Source organism: Eschrichtius robustus, chromosome 5, assembly GCF_028021215.1.
Source record: "Eschrichtius robustus isolate mEscRob2 chromosome 5, mEscRob2.pri, whole genome shotgun sequence".
NCBI lineage: Eukaryota > Metazoa > Chordata > Mammalia > Artiodactyla > Eschrichtiidae > Eschrichtius > Eschrichtius robustus.
This window is the reverse complement of record NC_090828.1, coordinates 72,321,051-72,337,104: the sequence shown is the minus strand read 5'-3', so window position 1 is coordinate 72,337,104 and position 16,054 is coordinate 72,321,051. Positions and strand designations below refer to the sequence as shown.

The 16,054-nt window shown below is 33.5% G+C and overlaps 1 protein-coding gene across 6 annotated transcripts in view; it reads left to right on the top strand.

Moving 5' to 3' along the window:
- MARCHF7 (membrane associated ring-CH-type finger 7) overlaps nucleotides 1–16,054 on the top strand; it is a 45,822-nt gene that overhangs the window by 10,059 nt on the left and 19,709 nt on the right. For 5 of the 6 annotated variants that reach the window (XM_068545049.1, XM_068545051.1, XM_068545052.1 and 2 more), the window contains exons 2-4: nucleotides 4,943–5,107; nucleotides 13,344–13,539; nucleotides 15,189–15,341. In XM_068545049.1, the coding sequence (XP_068401150.1) occupies nucleotides 4,955–5,107; nucleotides 13,344–13,539; nucleotides 15,189–15,341 (502 nt within the window). In that variant the 5' untranslated portion in view covers nucleotides 4,943–4,954. Of the gene's footprint in view, nucleotides 1–4,942; nucleotides 5,108–11,957; nucleotides 12,060–13,343; nucleotides 13,540–15,188; nucleotides 15,342–16,054 lie in introns of those variants that run through there. The other variant, XM_068545053.1, reaches the window with a different exon arrangement.

Genomic DNA, 16,054 nt, shown 5'->3' with positions numbered 1-16,054 from the left:
TTTTTCCTGCTAGTCTTTTTTTCTGGCTTATACCTCTTCCTTTAGAGCACTTAAAACTGTTTAAGTTGTATGGTTATTTGTGTCGTTTGTTCTCTACTAGACTACAGCTTCTTCATAGTCATTATCTTAGTAGGTTCAGTGTTGTCCCCTCTCCCTGTCCCTTTGTTTAGTATTAATTAATGTGCCTAGCACATACTAAGCATGTAAAAAACTATTTCTTGAATGAATGAACTTGAAAAGATGCCTTATAGTACCTTGTAAGTGGTCTGGTAGAAGTTTTTCAAGGACTGCTTATTTTATTTAATTTTATTCATTATTTCTACTTTTTGTGCTTTTGACCTACAACTTATACAACCAGATTATGTAAATTTTCTGGTAACACCTACATTGTCAAAATTCAATCAATTTATTTAGAGGAGTTGCCAAAAATAGTTTCATGCAGTATAAATTATAGCTCTCGGAGGACTCTGCCTCTTTGCTTTCTCCCAAGAGCTTTGTTTTGAGAGATTTTCTACTAGGTTAGTTTTATTTTGCAAGTAAGAATTGGGTATAAATATAATCAAAGTAAACTACGAGAGGTATGATTAAGAAGCACTGTTATTAAAGAACCATCTATAGACCTGTATCTTTTTAAAGACATTTTATCTTTCCTTTTAAAATCCTCAACAAATACAGTCTCTTGTTTAGTGTTTGTAGAGCCTTCTTGATAAAATAACAAATTTGCTACTTGTTAAATCTTTTATGGGCTGTTGCATGTCAGTATTTAACCATTAGTATTTTTTCTACTTATGTATGCCTTCTTTAATTGTCCAATTCATAATTCACCTTGTTAATAAAAATTTTTGTATGGATGTATATATAGAATTTATAAAAAGCTGAAGGTAGTAAAGATTTATATTAGGTGACTGTATGCTTTATCATTCAAACCAGGTCGCTTTTAAGAGACAACGCAAGTACTATTAATAATTGTCGCAGGTTAATGAGCACAAATTAGGACTTTTCTGGCCATAAACTGGGACTGGTCTAGGCAAACCAGGCAATATGGTCCTCTCTGCTTAAAGGGAAAACAGCAGTCCTTTGCCTCACCCTTTACCTCATTCCCAGTCCCGCTTTCCATAGGCAGCAATCCTCACCTTTTAGCTGTTTTAGGATTTACCTTCATATTTCTAAATGATGTGTTCATGATTTTTTAGTATTATATATGTGCTTTTTTATTCACCATTGTCCTTACTTCCCCTGCCCACCTCAATCACACAGCATATTTGTAGCAAGATTGATACAGTATATGTTTACACTATCATAACTATATAAATATTAAAGAGTTCACCCAAACACTGCAGCATTTCCTTTCTCGAACAATAGCTCTGTTTTCCCAAGTTACAAAATTAATGTATTAAATTTGCCCTTTGTTCTAAGTACTCAGCATTTTTCCCCCAATTGTATCATCATCTCTGCCACGAGCCAAAATAGTTTCCGTATGATGCTATTTTTTCCTGAGAACTTTGCTTCCATTTTCAGTGATCCTGTTCCAGTCTTGATCAGTTTGCTCCCTGTGCTTTCTGCGTAATTTTGTAACTGTTTCCTGGGTTCTGTGCCTGGTTCTTTAAGTCTTTACACTCCCATTTTCCTAGAACCTGCTTTTCATTTAACTAACTTCCTATGGTTTTGTTTGTTTTTTAATTGTTTTTTAAAATCTTTCATGTCTGAATACTCTTTTCTCCACCTCACATTTAGTTGCTAGATTGGAGTTCAATGCTAAATTTTTTTCTCATTACTATAGGCATTGCTTTATTGTCTTGAGAGTTTTTAAAGTTGTAATTAAGAAACCATTCTGATTACTTTTCTTTTGTATACGACCCGTTTTTCCATTCTTGTAAGTTATAGAATCTTCTCTTTATTTCTGGTGTTCTGAAATTTCAGGATGATAAATGTTGAAATTTCAACATTAGTATTGGTCTTTTTTCTTTGATCCTGCCCAGTACTCTTGACCCCTTTCAATGCAGAGATTTGTGTCCTTCAATTCTAGAAAAGTTCTTTCGTTTCTTTGGTAATTTTCTCTACCTTATTTTCTTTTTTCTCTCTTTCTGTAACCATAGTTACCGTCAAATGATTGATAACTCCCCTGGACAATTCTCCTGTTTTTTGAGTACATTTTCTACTTCTGGGAGGTGTCCCAGTCTTTCTGTTGGTTTATTTTAGTGTATCACATCTCTTTTTTAAGTGTGTAACATTTTGAATTTCCACAAGCTGTTCATTATACTGATTGCTTTCTCAAGCATCCTGTTCTTATTTTATGAATGAATGTCTTTTGCTCCCTTTGAGGATAGTAATTAATTAGCTCCTTTCCCCAGATTTTCTCTTAAGTTCCTTTTTTTGTTATTTACTTTAGTCTTATGGGAGGTTTTCCTTGGATACCTAGTGATCCTTGATGTTTGTCTATTAGAGGGAAGCACTAAAAGAAGCTGATTAGAAACTCTTGGTGACTGACTAGTGGACTTTGCTTTGGGTAGGATGGTCAAATGGCAGGCTAGCTGTGTAATTGGAAGCATTCCAAATGTCAGTATCCAGAAATCTTATCTCTGGTATTTTGTTTGGTTTTCTGACAGCATTGTAAAAACAGCACCAGGAAAGAGTTTTTGGGTCTCAACATTGAATATATAGATTTTCTTTTATTCCTTATACTTAACTTTTGCAGAGATGATTGTATATTTGCTGGGGGGGTGGGGGTGGGGTTACATGGGAGATCCTTATTCTCCAGAGAATAAATATCCTGATTTCAGAAGAATGGTGCTAGGGGGAGAATTGGGGGTTTTACTTCTCCAAGTACAGATTTTAATTCAGCAACTCTATGCATCATCCCTTTTTTATGATACTTTGTATCTCCAGGTCTTGATTCTTTCTAGGATGCTAAAGCCAACTGCTTTGCTTCCAGTTCCTACCTCTTTCTAAAAAATACCTAGGGTGTATTTTTTATCCTCTCTGCTGAATTACTCTACCTCTCCTCCGACTTTTTTGGATTTTCCAAATATAACATTGAAATCTCTTGCCTTTTATGGTCCCTTTTCCTGTTCTTTTCATAGTTAAAGCTTTTGGATTCATCGACTGTCATTTTATAGGGGTTTTGGAAAGAGGGACCAAAATAGATGCATAAGGATTACCTTGTCATGTTTAACTGGGACTTCAAACAGACCTTTTCTGATAAGCTGTCTTTGATTTAATCATGTCCCAGAGTATAGCTTTTACTCTGGTTTCTCGTTAGCTAGATACTCTTAGTCGAGTAATTTTAATTGATACTAGGCTTGTGTTAATGTCTTTTTCATGTTTGTTGTGTATCCTACTGCAGTATAGGCCATATGTTTTGTTGATGTTTTTGCATCTTCATCCTCTTTTTTGTCATTGCTTGACACCATGTTTTTGAGGCAGATATTGAAAAAGGAAATTCTTTTGTAGTAACTTTTAAGGTAGAATGATGCCAAAACTTAGTTGATAAGTTAATGAATTGAAAGTGAATTAGATATTTTTAACTTAAATGTTTAGATTTGAAGGTTTTAATACAGCAAATATACCTATCTAGGCTGCATATCAGGCAAGTGAAGTACATTACTTTGTTATTGCCTTAATTTCAATCCACTACCAGAAAAATAAGGGAATAATTTTTGACCTTGAAAGTGGGTAACTGGGAGGAGTTGAAGAGATTATTGTGATTTCTTTTCTTTTTACTGATACTTTCTTTTGCCCTTCTCTTTTTACTCTCAAGACTGGTGGTATCTCAGCTGTTCAGAGGCCGCATTGTAAATCCTTTCCCCAGAAAACTTTAAAAGTTTTTCTTTAATTTATAAAATTAATGTTTTTATAGCAGCCTTACTTGTAATAGCCTAAAACTGGAAACAGTCCAGTGTCCATCCACAGTAGAATAGACAAATAAATTGTGTGTATTGATACAGTGGAATATTATATAAACTAATTAGAGTGAACTTACTACAACTGCATGCAACAGCAGAATTAGTCTCACAAATAGAATGTTGAGCAAATGAAGCCAGACATAAAAGAGTACATGTTGTATGAATCCATTTATAGAGAGAGTTAAAAAATAAGGCATAGTTAATGGTGACTCTTGGCATGTGTTGAGGAATGTTTAGTGAAGAAAACTTAGAAATTATTCTCACTTTTGAGAAGGGGAGACAGGAAAACAAATTACAGCGTGTAGTATGATGTCCTAAAAGAAGTATGTACAAAGTGGAAGTAACACTTGATCTTGTTTTAAGACTATGCCCAGGAATTGAATGGGGAATCTATAGACTTTGCAGGCACATACAAAATCCTGTGAGAGCATATTGTGTTAAAGAGTGTACAGATACTACAGTATAGCTAATGCTATGGTATGAGTATCGAACACTCATAATAGGAATAACAAGAGTCAAGAGCTAATTCGTGTAGGATTTTATTTACTTTTTTACTTTATTTACTTATTTAGGCTGTGCCGGGTCTTAGTTGTGGCACTCGGACTTCTTAGTTGTGGCATGCAGAGTCTTAGTTGCAGCATGCATGCGGGATCTACTTCCCTGACCAGGGATCAGACCCGGGCCCCCTGCATTGGGAGTGCGGAGTCTTACCAACTGGACCACTAGGGAAGTCCCTAGGATTTTATATAGAGAGGAAATTGAACAAAGCAAAGAGCTCAGACTTTAGAAACAACAAACCTTAGTTTCTCATCACCACTTTTATCATGTTTGCTTCATTTTATGGGCAATAGGGAACCTTTGATGGACTTTAGACCTCTTCCTGTAGAAGGAGAGTGATGATAATCTCACAGTTTACCATACCATATTTGGTTAATTTGCATGGTTAATTCTTGATTTGAGCTGATCATTAAGGAGAGGATTAAGAATCAAAGGTTTGCATGTTTTCCAAAAGGCAATTAATCAAAATTTGCATTTCACAGGAAACATTAAGAATGGAGTCTAAACCTTCAAGGATTCCAAGAAGAATTTCTGTTCAACCCACTAGCTCTTTAAGTGCTAGGATGATGTCTGGAAGCAGAGGAAGTAGTTTAAATGATACCTATCACTCAAGGGACCCTTCGTTTAGACTGGATTCTGAATATCAGGTAACATCTTAATTTGGAATGTGTGTACATACACAGTCTCATTTTCAAAATCCTTGGGGCCATGTGATTTTCTGGATTTTAGAAAAGTAGTAGAGTGTTTTTATAACACCCTCAGCTGGATCTGAGGCATCCTGTAATCAAAAGATTAATATATCTGCAGCAAACTGATTTAATGTTCCACACTAGCAAAAACTTAATGTTTTTCAAAGTTTTGAACTTAAGAATTTTGAATAAGGGATTGTGGTCATAAATAAAATGTTCATAGTTTCCAAAGACTTGGAAACCTTTTAACCTAAAAGCATTGAAGTATCAGTTGAATTAACAGGCTGTCTTTTACATGAATTATGGGTTTTATTTTTACAGTTAGTAATGAGTTTGCATTGATTCATAATCTACATAAAGTAATCTAAGTTCCTTTTATGTAGCTAATTTTCCTTAGGACCAATAACACTTTGGTTTTTGAAATAGTTTATTAGTGTTATAACAATGGTTGTAGTATAAACAGTGTAGATTTCAGAGGCATGGTTTGTAGCTTTAACGCAGTTTATCTTGCTCATCTTTCAGATGTTAAGTTTATTGCATTATTGGCTGAACACCTCATTAAATCGCAGGAGATTTGCAAAAGTCTGATGTTTCGGTAACTGACTCTAAGAGAATCCTTTAGTGAAAATGTCTAAGTCTTAAGTAATATTTATATATTTATATATCATGCAATGTACTATATGACAAGGTCATTCGAAAGTTCTTCTGTGTAGTAACAAGCATTTTATAAAATACTCAGAGAAAGACAAATGAAATAAAATAATTTCTCTAAAATGCCCATATTTACTGCCAACCTGCTGACATTATGTGTACTGTTTACTTGGACTTATTTTAAATGTTGTTTGATAATGTATTTTTTTTACTCTGTTGCTAGGCAAGAATATGCTTGCCAGAGGTGCAGAATAACATATTTTCCATTCTACAGAAATGTTGTGGGTTAAATGATTGTGACTTGTTAAGAGCACACAATTGGGGTTTTTTCCTATATTAATAAAATTTTGTCTACTGATCTTTGTCTAATTTTTCGTATAGCTAATTAGTGAGGAACACAGACTCTGAAACCAGACTAAAAGTCTTGAATATATTTAGAAAACTTACTGACAGTCACTTTAAAATAATATTTTCAGACTTCTTCTTCCAGCTTGTTCTTAATGTCATAGATTATTCTGAAAGTCTAATTTTTCATTGTAGAAGTTAAACAAATGCAAACATGTAAAAAAAATTTAAGTGTTTTATTGATTCTTAATAAGATTAATCAGTTTTATAAATTTTAGTGTTTTCCTTAATGTTTTTCAGTTATTTTAAGTGGTTTCCAATCTTTTTTTTTTCTTTCTTTAATGGGTTATACGAATATTTCCAATCTTGTCAACTATTCGTAGGCTGCTTTGCTCTTTTAGTTTTGATTTAGGAACTGAAATTCCTGTGTTCTTGAGGAAAGTACTTTTCTGTTTCCTCTTCTGTGAAATGATGATAATGGTAATTTTCTCACACAGTTACTGTTAAAATTAATTGGAAGAAATAATACATGTAAAGCACTTAGAACAACAGTGCCTGGAACCTAGTAAGAGTTCAGATGTTACAGGTTATAATTATGATTGTTACTGCTGTTATCATTTCCTGGGTTTGCATTGGTTTAAATAGATAATTAATATCCTTAGGGGACAGTATAATATGTTATCAGAATATTTAAATTATATATCACACATTTAGTTTTATTTAATATTCTTAAGATTATTCAGTAAGATGTGTATTTAATGAATGAAAGAGACCTTTGAATATCAAAGGGAGCTTTTTTGGTTAATTGCTGATATTTTCTGACTCAAAACTGTCTGAGACACAACACTCGCCCCCCCTTTTTTTTTAAATAAATTTATTTGTTTATTTATTTATTGGCTGCGTTGGGTCTTCATTGCTGTGCGCGGGCTTTCTCTAGTTGCGGCCAGCGGGGGCTACTCTGTGTTGCAGTGTGCGGGCTTCTCATTGTGGTGGCTTCTCTTTGTTGTGGAGCACAGGCTGTAGGCACGCGGGCTGCAGTAGTTGTGGCACACGGGCTTAGTTGCTCCGCAGCATATGGGATCTTCCCGGACCAGGGATCAAACCCGTGTCTCCTGCATTGGCAGGTGGATTCTTAACCACTGTGCCACCAGGGAAGTCCCTCCCCTTCTCTATTATACTTAGTGAACCTGAAGCTTCAGAAAAGAGGGTCAGAACAGGGCATAGTAGTTCAATCTCATTTACATTATGGATCAGATGATAAGAAAACACCTTATTTATACAGTGCTTGACATTTTGCAGCACATTTTTAATTTTTAATCTTAGTTAAATAGGACAGATGCTTGTGTTATTTCATAAATAAAGATCTGAAATCTGGAAAGATAAGTGGTTTCTCCCAGTCACAGGATTAGTATACAGTGTACCTGAGCTGAAGAATCTAAGACTTCTGGATAGCATTGTGTCTTTGGGAAATGTAGGTTCTAAGTTCCAAACAATTGATTTTCTAAATGTCTTTTGGTTCTTGGCCATTTGTAAGCTGGGCTGCCTCTGCTACTAATCTTGCTGATATTTCTGTTACTCTATCTTTAAATTTTTGTTACAATTTGAATGGTAGAAAACTGTGATCACCTTAATCTCTTTGGTAACAGTAAGTAGAATATTAGATATTTTTGGAAAGAAAATTTAATTTATGTAATTCATATTGTTAAAAGTGAAAATTTGGGAGTATTCTGTGAATATGTAATTATTTTTGTTACTTTTATATATTTTTCTGTAACTTAATTTGAGCAACCCCTAATCCCACTTCTTGCTTTGTGGAGAGATTGATTACTTTTAATATGAAATAATAAAATAGGCTTTTTATGGAGGTTCTAGGTGCTTTTTACAGTTTTTTTACATCTTTTTCTAGTTTGTATATTAAGTTACAGAACTCAGTACTATTGCATATTTTTCAAAGTATGTATTTTCAAGAATTAAAATAACCAATGGTCATTAACCTTTTTCTTGCTCATTTTGGTTTGTTTGTTTATCTGCTTACAGAGGTAGTTTCCAGGGAAATACATACACATATACATACATACACACACAAAATTAGACAAGAAAATGAAAATAGTTTGAAATGCAATCAGGAAAATACAAATAAAATACTGAGAGTGAGTTAAGGTTGGCTATAACATTGATATGCATTTGTAAGCCCTTGCAGTATTCTAAAGTTAAACTCCGGCCCTTGTGTGGGTGTCAGGGAGATCACAGGGAAACACCACCAGGTCTATAAGGTGTTTTGTTCATAAGGAAAAGGAAGCAATGCTTGGCAGTTTAGTCTGAAAGCGGGGACAGTGAATGATATAGAAGACAGTGTCTTTAGGGCAGTATTCATACTATAAGTATATACCTAGTTTAGTGAAACTATTTCTTGGTAAACAGTATATGCAAAGGACATGATGTCAAAGTACAGGTCAGTGAAAACAGTTCTGTAAAGGGACAACAGAGTGATCTAAATATTAACATTCTTGTAGTCTATCTTGATCCAGATATTAATCCTAGGATATTTTGAGGGATAAATGGACTGGACTCCTAGTCATTCCATTTTGTGTAAATATAAGGTTTCTTACCTAGATTTCTCATAAAGTTGGGCATCATGAATCCATACATTCTTAAGATCAGCTGTCTTTTTTGTGATAATTGAGAAGACTTACTATAATTATTAGTTAGTTCCAGGAGTTTTTCTTTCAGATTTTTTGTATAATCATGTCATCTGCAAGTAAGGTCTTTCTTCCCAATCTGTATACCTTTTACTTTATTTTCTTGCCTTATTGCATTAGCTAGAACTTCCAGTACAGTGTTGAAAAAAGAGTGGTGAAGTGAAAATAACAAAGATCAGAACATAAATAAATGAAATAGAGATTAAAAAGACAAAAAGATAAGTGAAACTAAGAGGTGGCTTTTTGAAAAGATAAACCAAATAGACATATCTTTAGCTAGACTCACCAAGAAAAAAAAGACTCAAATAAATAAAATCAAAAATGAAAAAGGAGATGTTACAAATTTGCTCATATTTTGCTCATATTTTGTTCAGGATTTTTGCAGCTGTGTTCATGGGAGATAATGCTCTATAGATTTCTTTCCTTATGTCTTTGTCTGGTTTTGGAATTAAGGCAGTGCTTGCCTCATCATATCATAGAATGAGTTAGGAAGTATTTTCTCTGCTGCTTTCCTCTGAAGGAGATTGTAGAGAATTAGTATAACTTCTTCCTTAAATGTTTGATTGAATTCTCCAGTGAACCCATGTGGCTTGGTGTTTTCTGTTTTGAAAGCTTACTCTTGATTCAGTTTATGAGTTATAAGTTTTTATATATTCTAGTTACAAGTTCCTAATTAGATATATGATTTACAAATATTTTCTCATTAAGGTTCTTTTTTGCTGTACTGTTTTAAGGGCATTTGCATTGGGAATATTTTTTAACCTTTTTTAGAAGTAATTATTTTCTGAACGCAAATACTGACTTATACAGTACTAATGGTAAATAAATAATGATTTCATTGACTGTCCTTCCCGAAAACCTCTTGTTGGAAGGGCAACCTAAATAAGTATCATGAAGATAAAAATAAGTAAGTAAATAAAATGAAAATTGGATGCCTGCTAGTAGTTACAGAATGTTTGTAAACTTCCCTTCCGTCCATTAAGTTTTCAAACTGTTTCATATGATTTCTCAGATACACAAAGTAGTATTCAGCTACTTTGGTTGGGCTAGACAGCCCCCTGCACATACCATACAATTTTCCTTTCTAATCACAGATAGCCTTTTGAGTTGAGAGTAACTCATAAAAATTGTTTATTACAGGAGCCAAATCTGTTACTTATTTGGGGTAGAGACTGGAAATTTAGTGAAAATGAGAGAGAACTCCATGGGACTTGAATGGATATTTAATAATTCTATCCACCTCTTATTTTCATAAGAATGTTCTTAGTCTGGAGGTAATGAATGCAAAAAGATTAGTTGGACTTATAAAATTAAAAAACTAGTGAGTCAAGTGATACCATGAAGAGAGTGAAAAGACAACTTACAGAATGGGAGGAAATATTTGTAAACGATACGCTCTCTGACAAGGAACTTGTAACCAGACTATGTAAAGAACTCTTACATCCTAACAAAAAAACCCCAGTTTAAAATGGGTGAAGGACCTGAATAGACATTTGTCCAAAGATATACAAATGGCCAATGAACGCATAAATAGACGCTCAACATCATCAGCCATTAGGAAATACAGATGTACACTATAATGAGACACCACTTCATACCCACTAGAAAGGCTAAAATAAAATTAAAAATTGAGACAATAACAAGAGTTGACAAGGTTGTGGAGAAATTTGAACCCTCATAAATTGCTCATGGGCTTTTAAACTGGTACAGCCACTTTGGAAAACAGTTTATTAATTTTTCTAAAAGTCAAACTTTGAGGTATTATATGACCCATTAGTTACACCCAAGAAAATTAGAAACATGTCTACACAAAACTTGAACACAAACGTTCATAGTAGCATTATTCATAACAGCTAAGAAGTGGAAATGACTCCAAAAGTACTTTTTTAAGCATCCGGTGTCTGCAAGGCAGTATACTTAAGCATACTTTGGAGACAGACTCTCCCTGATTTCGTTTGGCCACCAATAGTTCTAGATAGCAAAAGAGATAAGATAGTGTATAAATGGACCCCATACTTTAATTGTTAAAAGAATTCAGAGGGGAAAAAAGCTAATTGCTTCAGACTGAGAATATTTGAACAGTGGACAAAATTGGATTGGTAGGAACCAGGGAAAAGTTTGATTTTGAATTTAAGCCAGCAGAAAAACTGGTCAGAACTTAATTTTCCTCTCCTATACTGATATTAACAAGTATTTTTGTCTCTGGGATGACATACAGGCTACCTTTTAGAGTTGTGAGTCATGAAAATTGCCGAACAGTGAGTGTGTCTTTATCTCACCAGTGGCCAGTGCCAGAAAACTGTGGAGTGGCTTTATAGACTTTCTGTTCATTTCTCACGTTGTCTCTAAATTTGATGAATTTTTATCTTTTATAATGGCTCTCTATTCCCATTACTTTTGTCCCAAGGATTTATTTCTTGCTAGTCCAGTGACTTCCTGATTTGCCCACTTTTTGTCCATCCCACCCTTTTAACCTTCCACAGTGCTCTAAAGATCTTTCTAAGTAGTTGATCTGATGGTATTACCTCCTTCAGTAGCTCCTAAAGTCTTATTTGTGGAGGTGCTATTCAATAACAATTTGTCCAGTCCATGCAAAATGAGAAAAATAAGGACAAGTTAGGAATTTTGTACAGGTAAAATTTATTCATCTTACAAGTCTGTTTTATTCTGTTATGTTCTTGTTTTAGGAGCATATAAAATGCCCTTTTTAAAAGATTGGGGATGGGGTTAGGTGGTATTTGCTATTTTCATTTTCCTTACCTGTCAAAGTTCTTTCTAAATTTTAAATCAAACCATTTTTTTTTTTTTAATTTTGGTCTTTGATATTCAAAGGTCTTAGAACCACTGGCCTGCAGGATTAAGTCCCTGATACCTTGACAATGGCACATAAAATGATTTCATTTTGAAATATCTCATGAATTTCATCTCATGTGCTACTCCAGTTCATTGATTGGGGGCTCTGTGGACAACTTGGTGTGGAAGGCTTGTGAGACCAAGTTTGTGCTAAGCTGAGGAGTTCTACATTTAATTAGCAAAATATTGAATGGGCAAGGGATGGATGAAATCTTGATATGCCCATTCCTACTTTTTCAGCTTTGCATCTTCTGCTTTTCCATGTATGTGCACAGTTTATTCTGTAGAGTTACCATGGACTAATACAGTTCCCTGAATGCATGCAGTATGCTTCTCATAATTAAAAGATAATCGGAGATCAAGTAAGTAGTGATGCCTTAGAAAAATTCCCATGGCAGAATAGTTAAGACATCTTTTTATCTTTTTGTGTTGTCTGTCTATAATCTCCTTCCTCATTTGTCTACTCAGTGAACTCCAGTTATCACCTATGAATTCTTCCCTGCTTTCCTCAGACATAGTTTTTTCTTTTCTGTAAAACTTTCAACATATCTCCTATTACAGTACTTATTTATATTATACCTATTTATTTGTTTATCTGTACTCTAAAACTCTTTGATGGGACACATTATTTGGGCTCTTATGTTTATAATACTAGGTTAATATAGACTGAATTTATGGCCTATGATAACATTCCATTTTTAACTTTTCTTTTGTCAAGAAATATAACACTTTAAAGAACATTGTTTCATTTTAATATTCTTCGATAAAATGAACTACTTACCACCTACTTACATGTTAAAATGGTTTATAAATGTCTTTTTTCCTTTATTTCCTAGAATAATAGTTATTTCCTAGAAATAACTTTTATGTTAGGGGTGTCTTCAAGCAATTCAGAGATTATGTGCCAAATTCGTCCTTCTTGGTCTCTTTCTGTGTGTGTGCATGTGTATGTGTGTGTGTGTGTGTGTGTGTGTGTGTGTGTATTTGTACATTGTAACTTCTGTGTTATTTCATGTTGTTGTACATATAATTATATGTTTAAAGAGGAAACCTTCAGCTTAGAGTTTTACAGTATGTAATTTTAGCTGTTTCTTCCTTTACTGATGAAGAAATTCCATATATTAGGATTTTTTTTTTAGTACCATTTGTAGTGTTTTACTGTATTCCTGAGAATGGACATAAATCCAGATACATTTTATATTAGTTGAAAATCTTATTTTTATAGTGGAGTATTCACAGTCACTTTCTATATTAGTGCCTTTCTTGGTGTTCTATCTCTAAGAAGAGGAAACAAGGTTCCTCAAAAGGTTAATATTAAACCAGGAGAACAAAATGATTACATATAAAGTTTTTACTCCTCAGTGTTTCCTAGCCTAGTGTTTATATTCAGTTACATAGAAGACATAATCTAAATCAGATTGGTTACCTAGCAAAGTACAATTACAGTATAAAGTAAAGGGACAAGTGGTAGAAGGGAACAAAGACTATGAAAAACCTACATGGTAGAAAAATTTGTGCCTGTGAGGAACGAATGGTCCTTGGGAGTTTATTAGAGCACTGTAGATTAAATGTAATATTTAAATTTAATATTTAAAAATTGCAAGTGTTTTATTGTTCCTTTAAAAAAAATTTTTTTTAACTTACAGTCTACATCAGCATCAGCATCTGCATTACCATTTCAGTCTACATGGTATAGTGAGTCTGAGATAACTCAGGGAGCACGCTCAAGATCGCAAAACCAGCAACGGGATCATGATTCAAAAAGACCTAAACTTTCCTGTACAAACTGTACATCTACCTCAGCTGGGAGAAGTGTTGGACATGGTTTAAATGCAGTATCAGGTAATAATTAAATTTGTATACATATAAGTCACTGTATATGTATTTTGGACAAAAGCCCTTTTCCCAAGATGTAGTGTATAAATAAGCAAGTAGATTGCACATAAGACTGGGTCAGAAATAGAGCAGAGTTTCCAAAATCTTACCTTAAGTTAGTGCTAGAACTGAAATTAACTCTTCATCTTGGATTTTTGTTCTAAATTTGGTACGGATATCGTACACAAACAGGATATTAGCAGATTTTAATTAATTAGAGTAGCTGATTCGTATGGTAATAAAATTTGTAAAAGTGACATGTATTCTGCTGGTTATTATAGGAGGTAAATTTTTAAATTGTTACTAAGAAAGCCAAATTTACTGATACATGTTAAAAATGTTTCCTTAGCGTATTTTTTGTAAATAATAAACATTGTGCTGTATGACACATATTTTCAGAAAATGTAGAAATTCTTTAGTTAAACAAAAAATAGTTGGTGGTATTCTAGTGGGAGTTCTATATAAGGAATTAGAAAGCTATGGTTCTAGTCCTCTAACTATGTGACATTGGACAAGTCACTTTACCACTCTGGTATGAAAGACTTATGCATAAAGCTCCATGCTTAGTATCTTGTACTCACAGATACTAAGATACAGGCACACATTTGTTGCACAAATTGAAAAGATCTTTTGTTGAGAGGTACTTTCTCACTTATACTTCTCTTCAAATGAAACACTAGCCAATGCCTGAAATAGTTTTAAGGTAAGATAAAACTTGTGATGACACAGTTGGAGAATAAAATTCTTGAAATGCATATGTACTACTAATTGAATTAGTGTAAGCGATTCCTTTCTATTTCGATAAGCAGGACCGCCATGGGAAAGACACTGCCCATCTGAAGGATATTAAGAGTAGTGTGATGGGTAAGAGCAGACTGACCTTAACTTTGTAGACAAATACCATTGTGTAGAGATACTTTTGTTCTCCTCTGGTCTGTGAAAGCATAGCATTAACCCTGGGCCGTTTCCCTTAACGAAGGGAAATTATTAAGGCTGTTAGGAATGGAGAGGAAGACCCAGAATTTCAAGGTAAATGGTGAGGGGGAAAGTTTTGAGACTTAATTTTTAATTTCTTTTTAAATGAAATCATATCTAACAAAGTTTAGATTATAATTGCAACGATACATTATTTCTTAGCATAAGAATGAACCAAGTATGGCGGCAATAATAGTTCTGGCAAAATAGTATTATAACCTACAGTAAAACCTCTTTCATTTCAAGATGGCTTTGATTTTTATTTTGGCTGTTCTCCAATGTCACTTTGATCAACTTCATGAAATTCTGCATCTTTGGCAAGCTTTATATTTTTGTTCTGTAATTTTACGTCATGTTTATATTGTACGGTCAGGTGTTCTAGAGAGTGAGACATTGGCATCCTAGATGGGAGTAGATTATAGTATTAGAGAAGAATGTGTTTGAGTAGGAGATAATTTTATAAGTGATTAGTTCACTAGTGAATAATTTATGTTTTGCTCAGTTTTGCTTTTGATTGCAACTATGTAACTGGGGATTCCTGTAATAAACCATAATTACCTCTCTGTGTAATACTGAAGATCTGTTGTCATCAGAAACCTTGAAAGCTCTCTCTGAATTAAGACTTCTTCAATTATTTTAAGATTCTTCTTGGAGGCATAGTCAAGTTCCCAGATCTTCATCAGTGGTACTTGGATCATTTGGAACTGACTTAATGAGAGAGAGGAGAGCAGATTCCTCCATTAGTAATCTTATGGATTATAGTCACCGAAGTGGTGATTTCACAACTTCATCATGTATGTATAAACTATATCGTTATGCATAATTTATCTAATAATGTTACATTTTTGTCTTTGTATGTATCGTTAAAATCACAGTACAAAGGAACAAATGAAGTGAATATTATGAAGATTTAGAATACAGGATAGCTTGATATGTTTTCAACCTTATTTGTCGTTTTACTTTTAAAAATGTAAACAATATAAAATATTTAGATATACATGAGTATCCAGATTCTGTCTGCCTATAATTTTTTCACTCTTAAGAATGTATGTTTTACATATACTTGATAATTCTTGTATACTACAGTATAATTTGCCTTGTGAATTAACTAAAACTTGAAATCATCATTTTAAGACATAATTTAGAATTCCTTTAGTTTAACATGAATTTGTCTTTATTTTCATTTAGTTGAAATAAAGACCCACACTGTTTGTGTCAGTGTACATAAGCTAAAACTTTAAAAAAATAGAAGTCCAATGCACTATCCATTGTGCGTCAGAGCCACCTTAAAAAAAATAAATGCCATAAAACAATAATACTAAATAACTGAAGATAAAAGGTGCTAATTGAAGTTGACAAATATAGCAGACAGAAGTGGAATTTGATTTACAGAGAAGAAAATACATTTCTATTTAAAGGTTTAACTAGATTATTTTAAATAATCCTATTGGGGCAAGCCGTTGCTTTATTTAAGACAAATGAAAGCATCTTTTCATTTGCTTGGCTT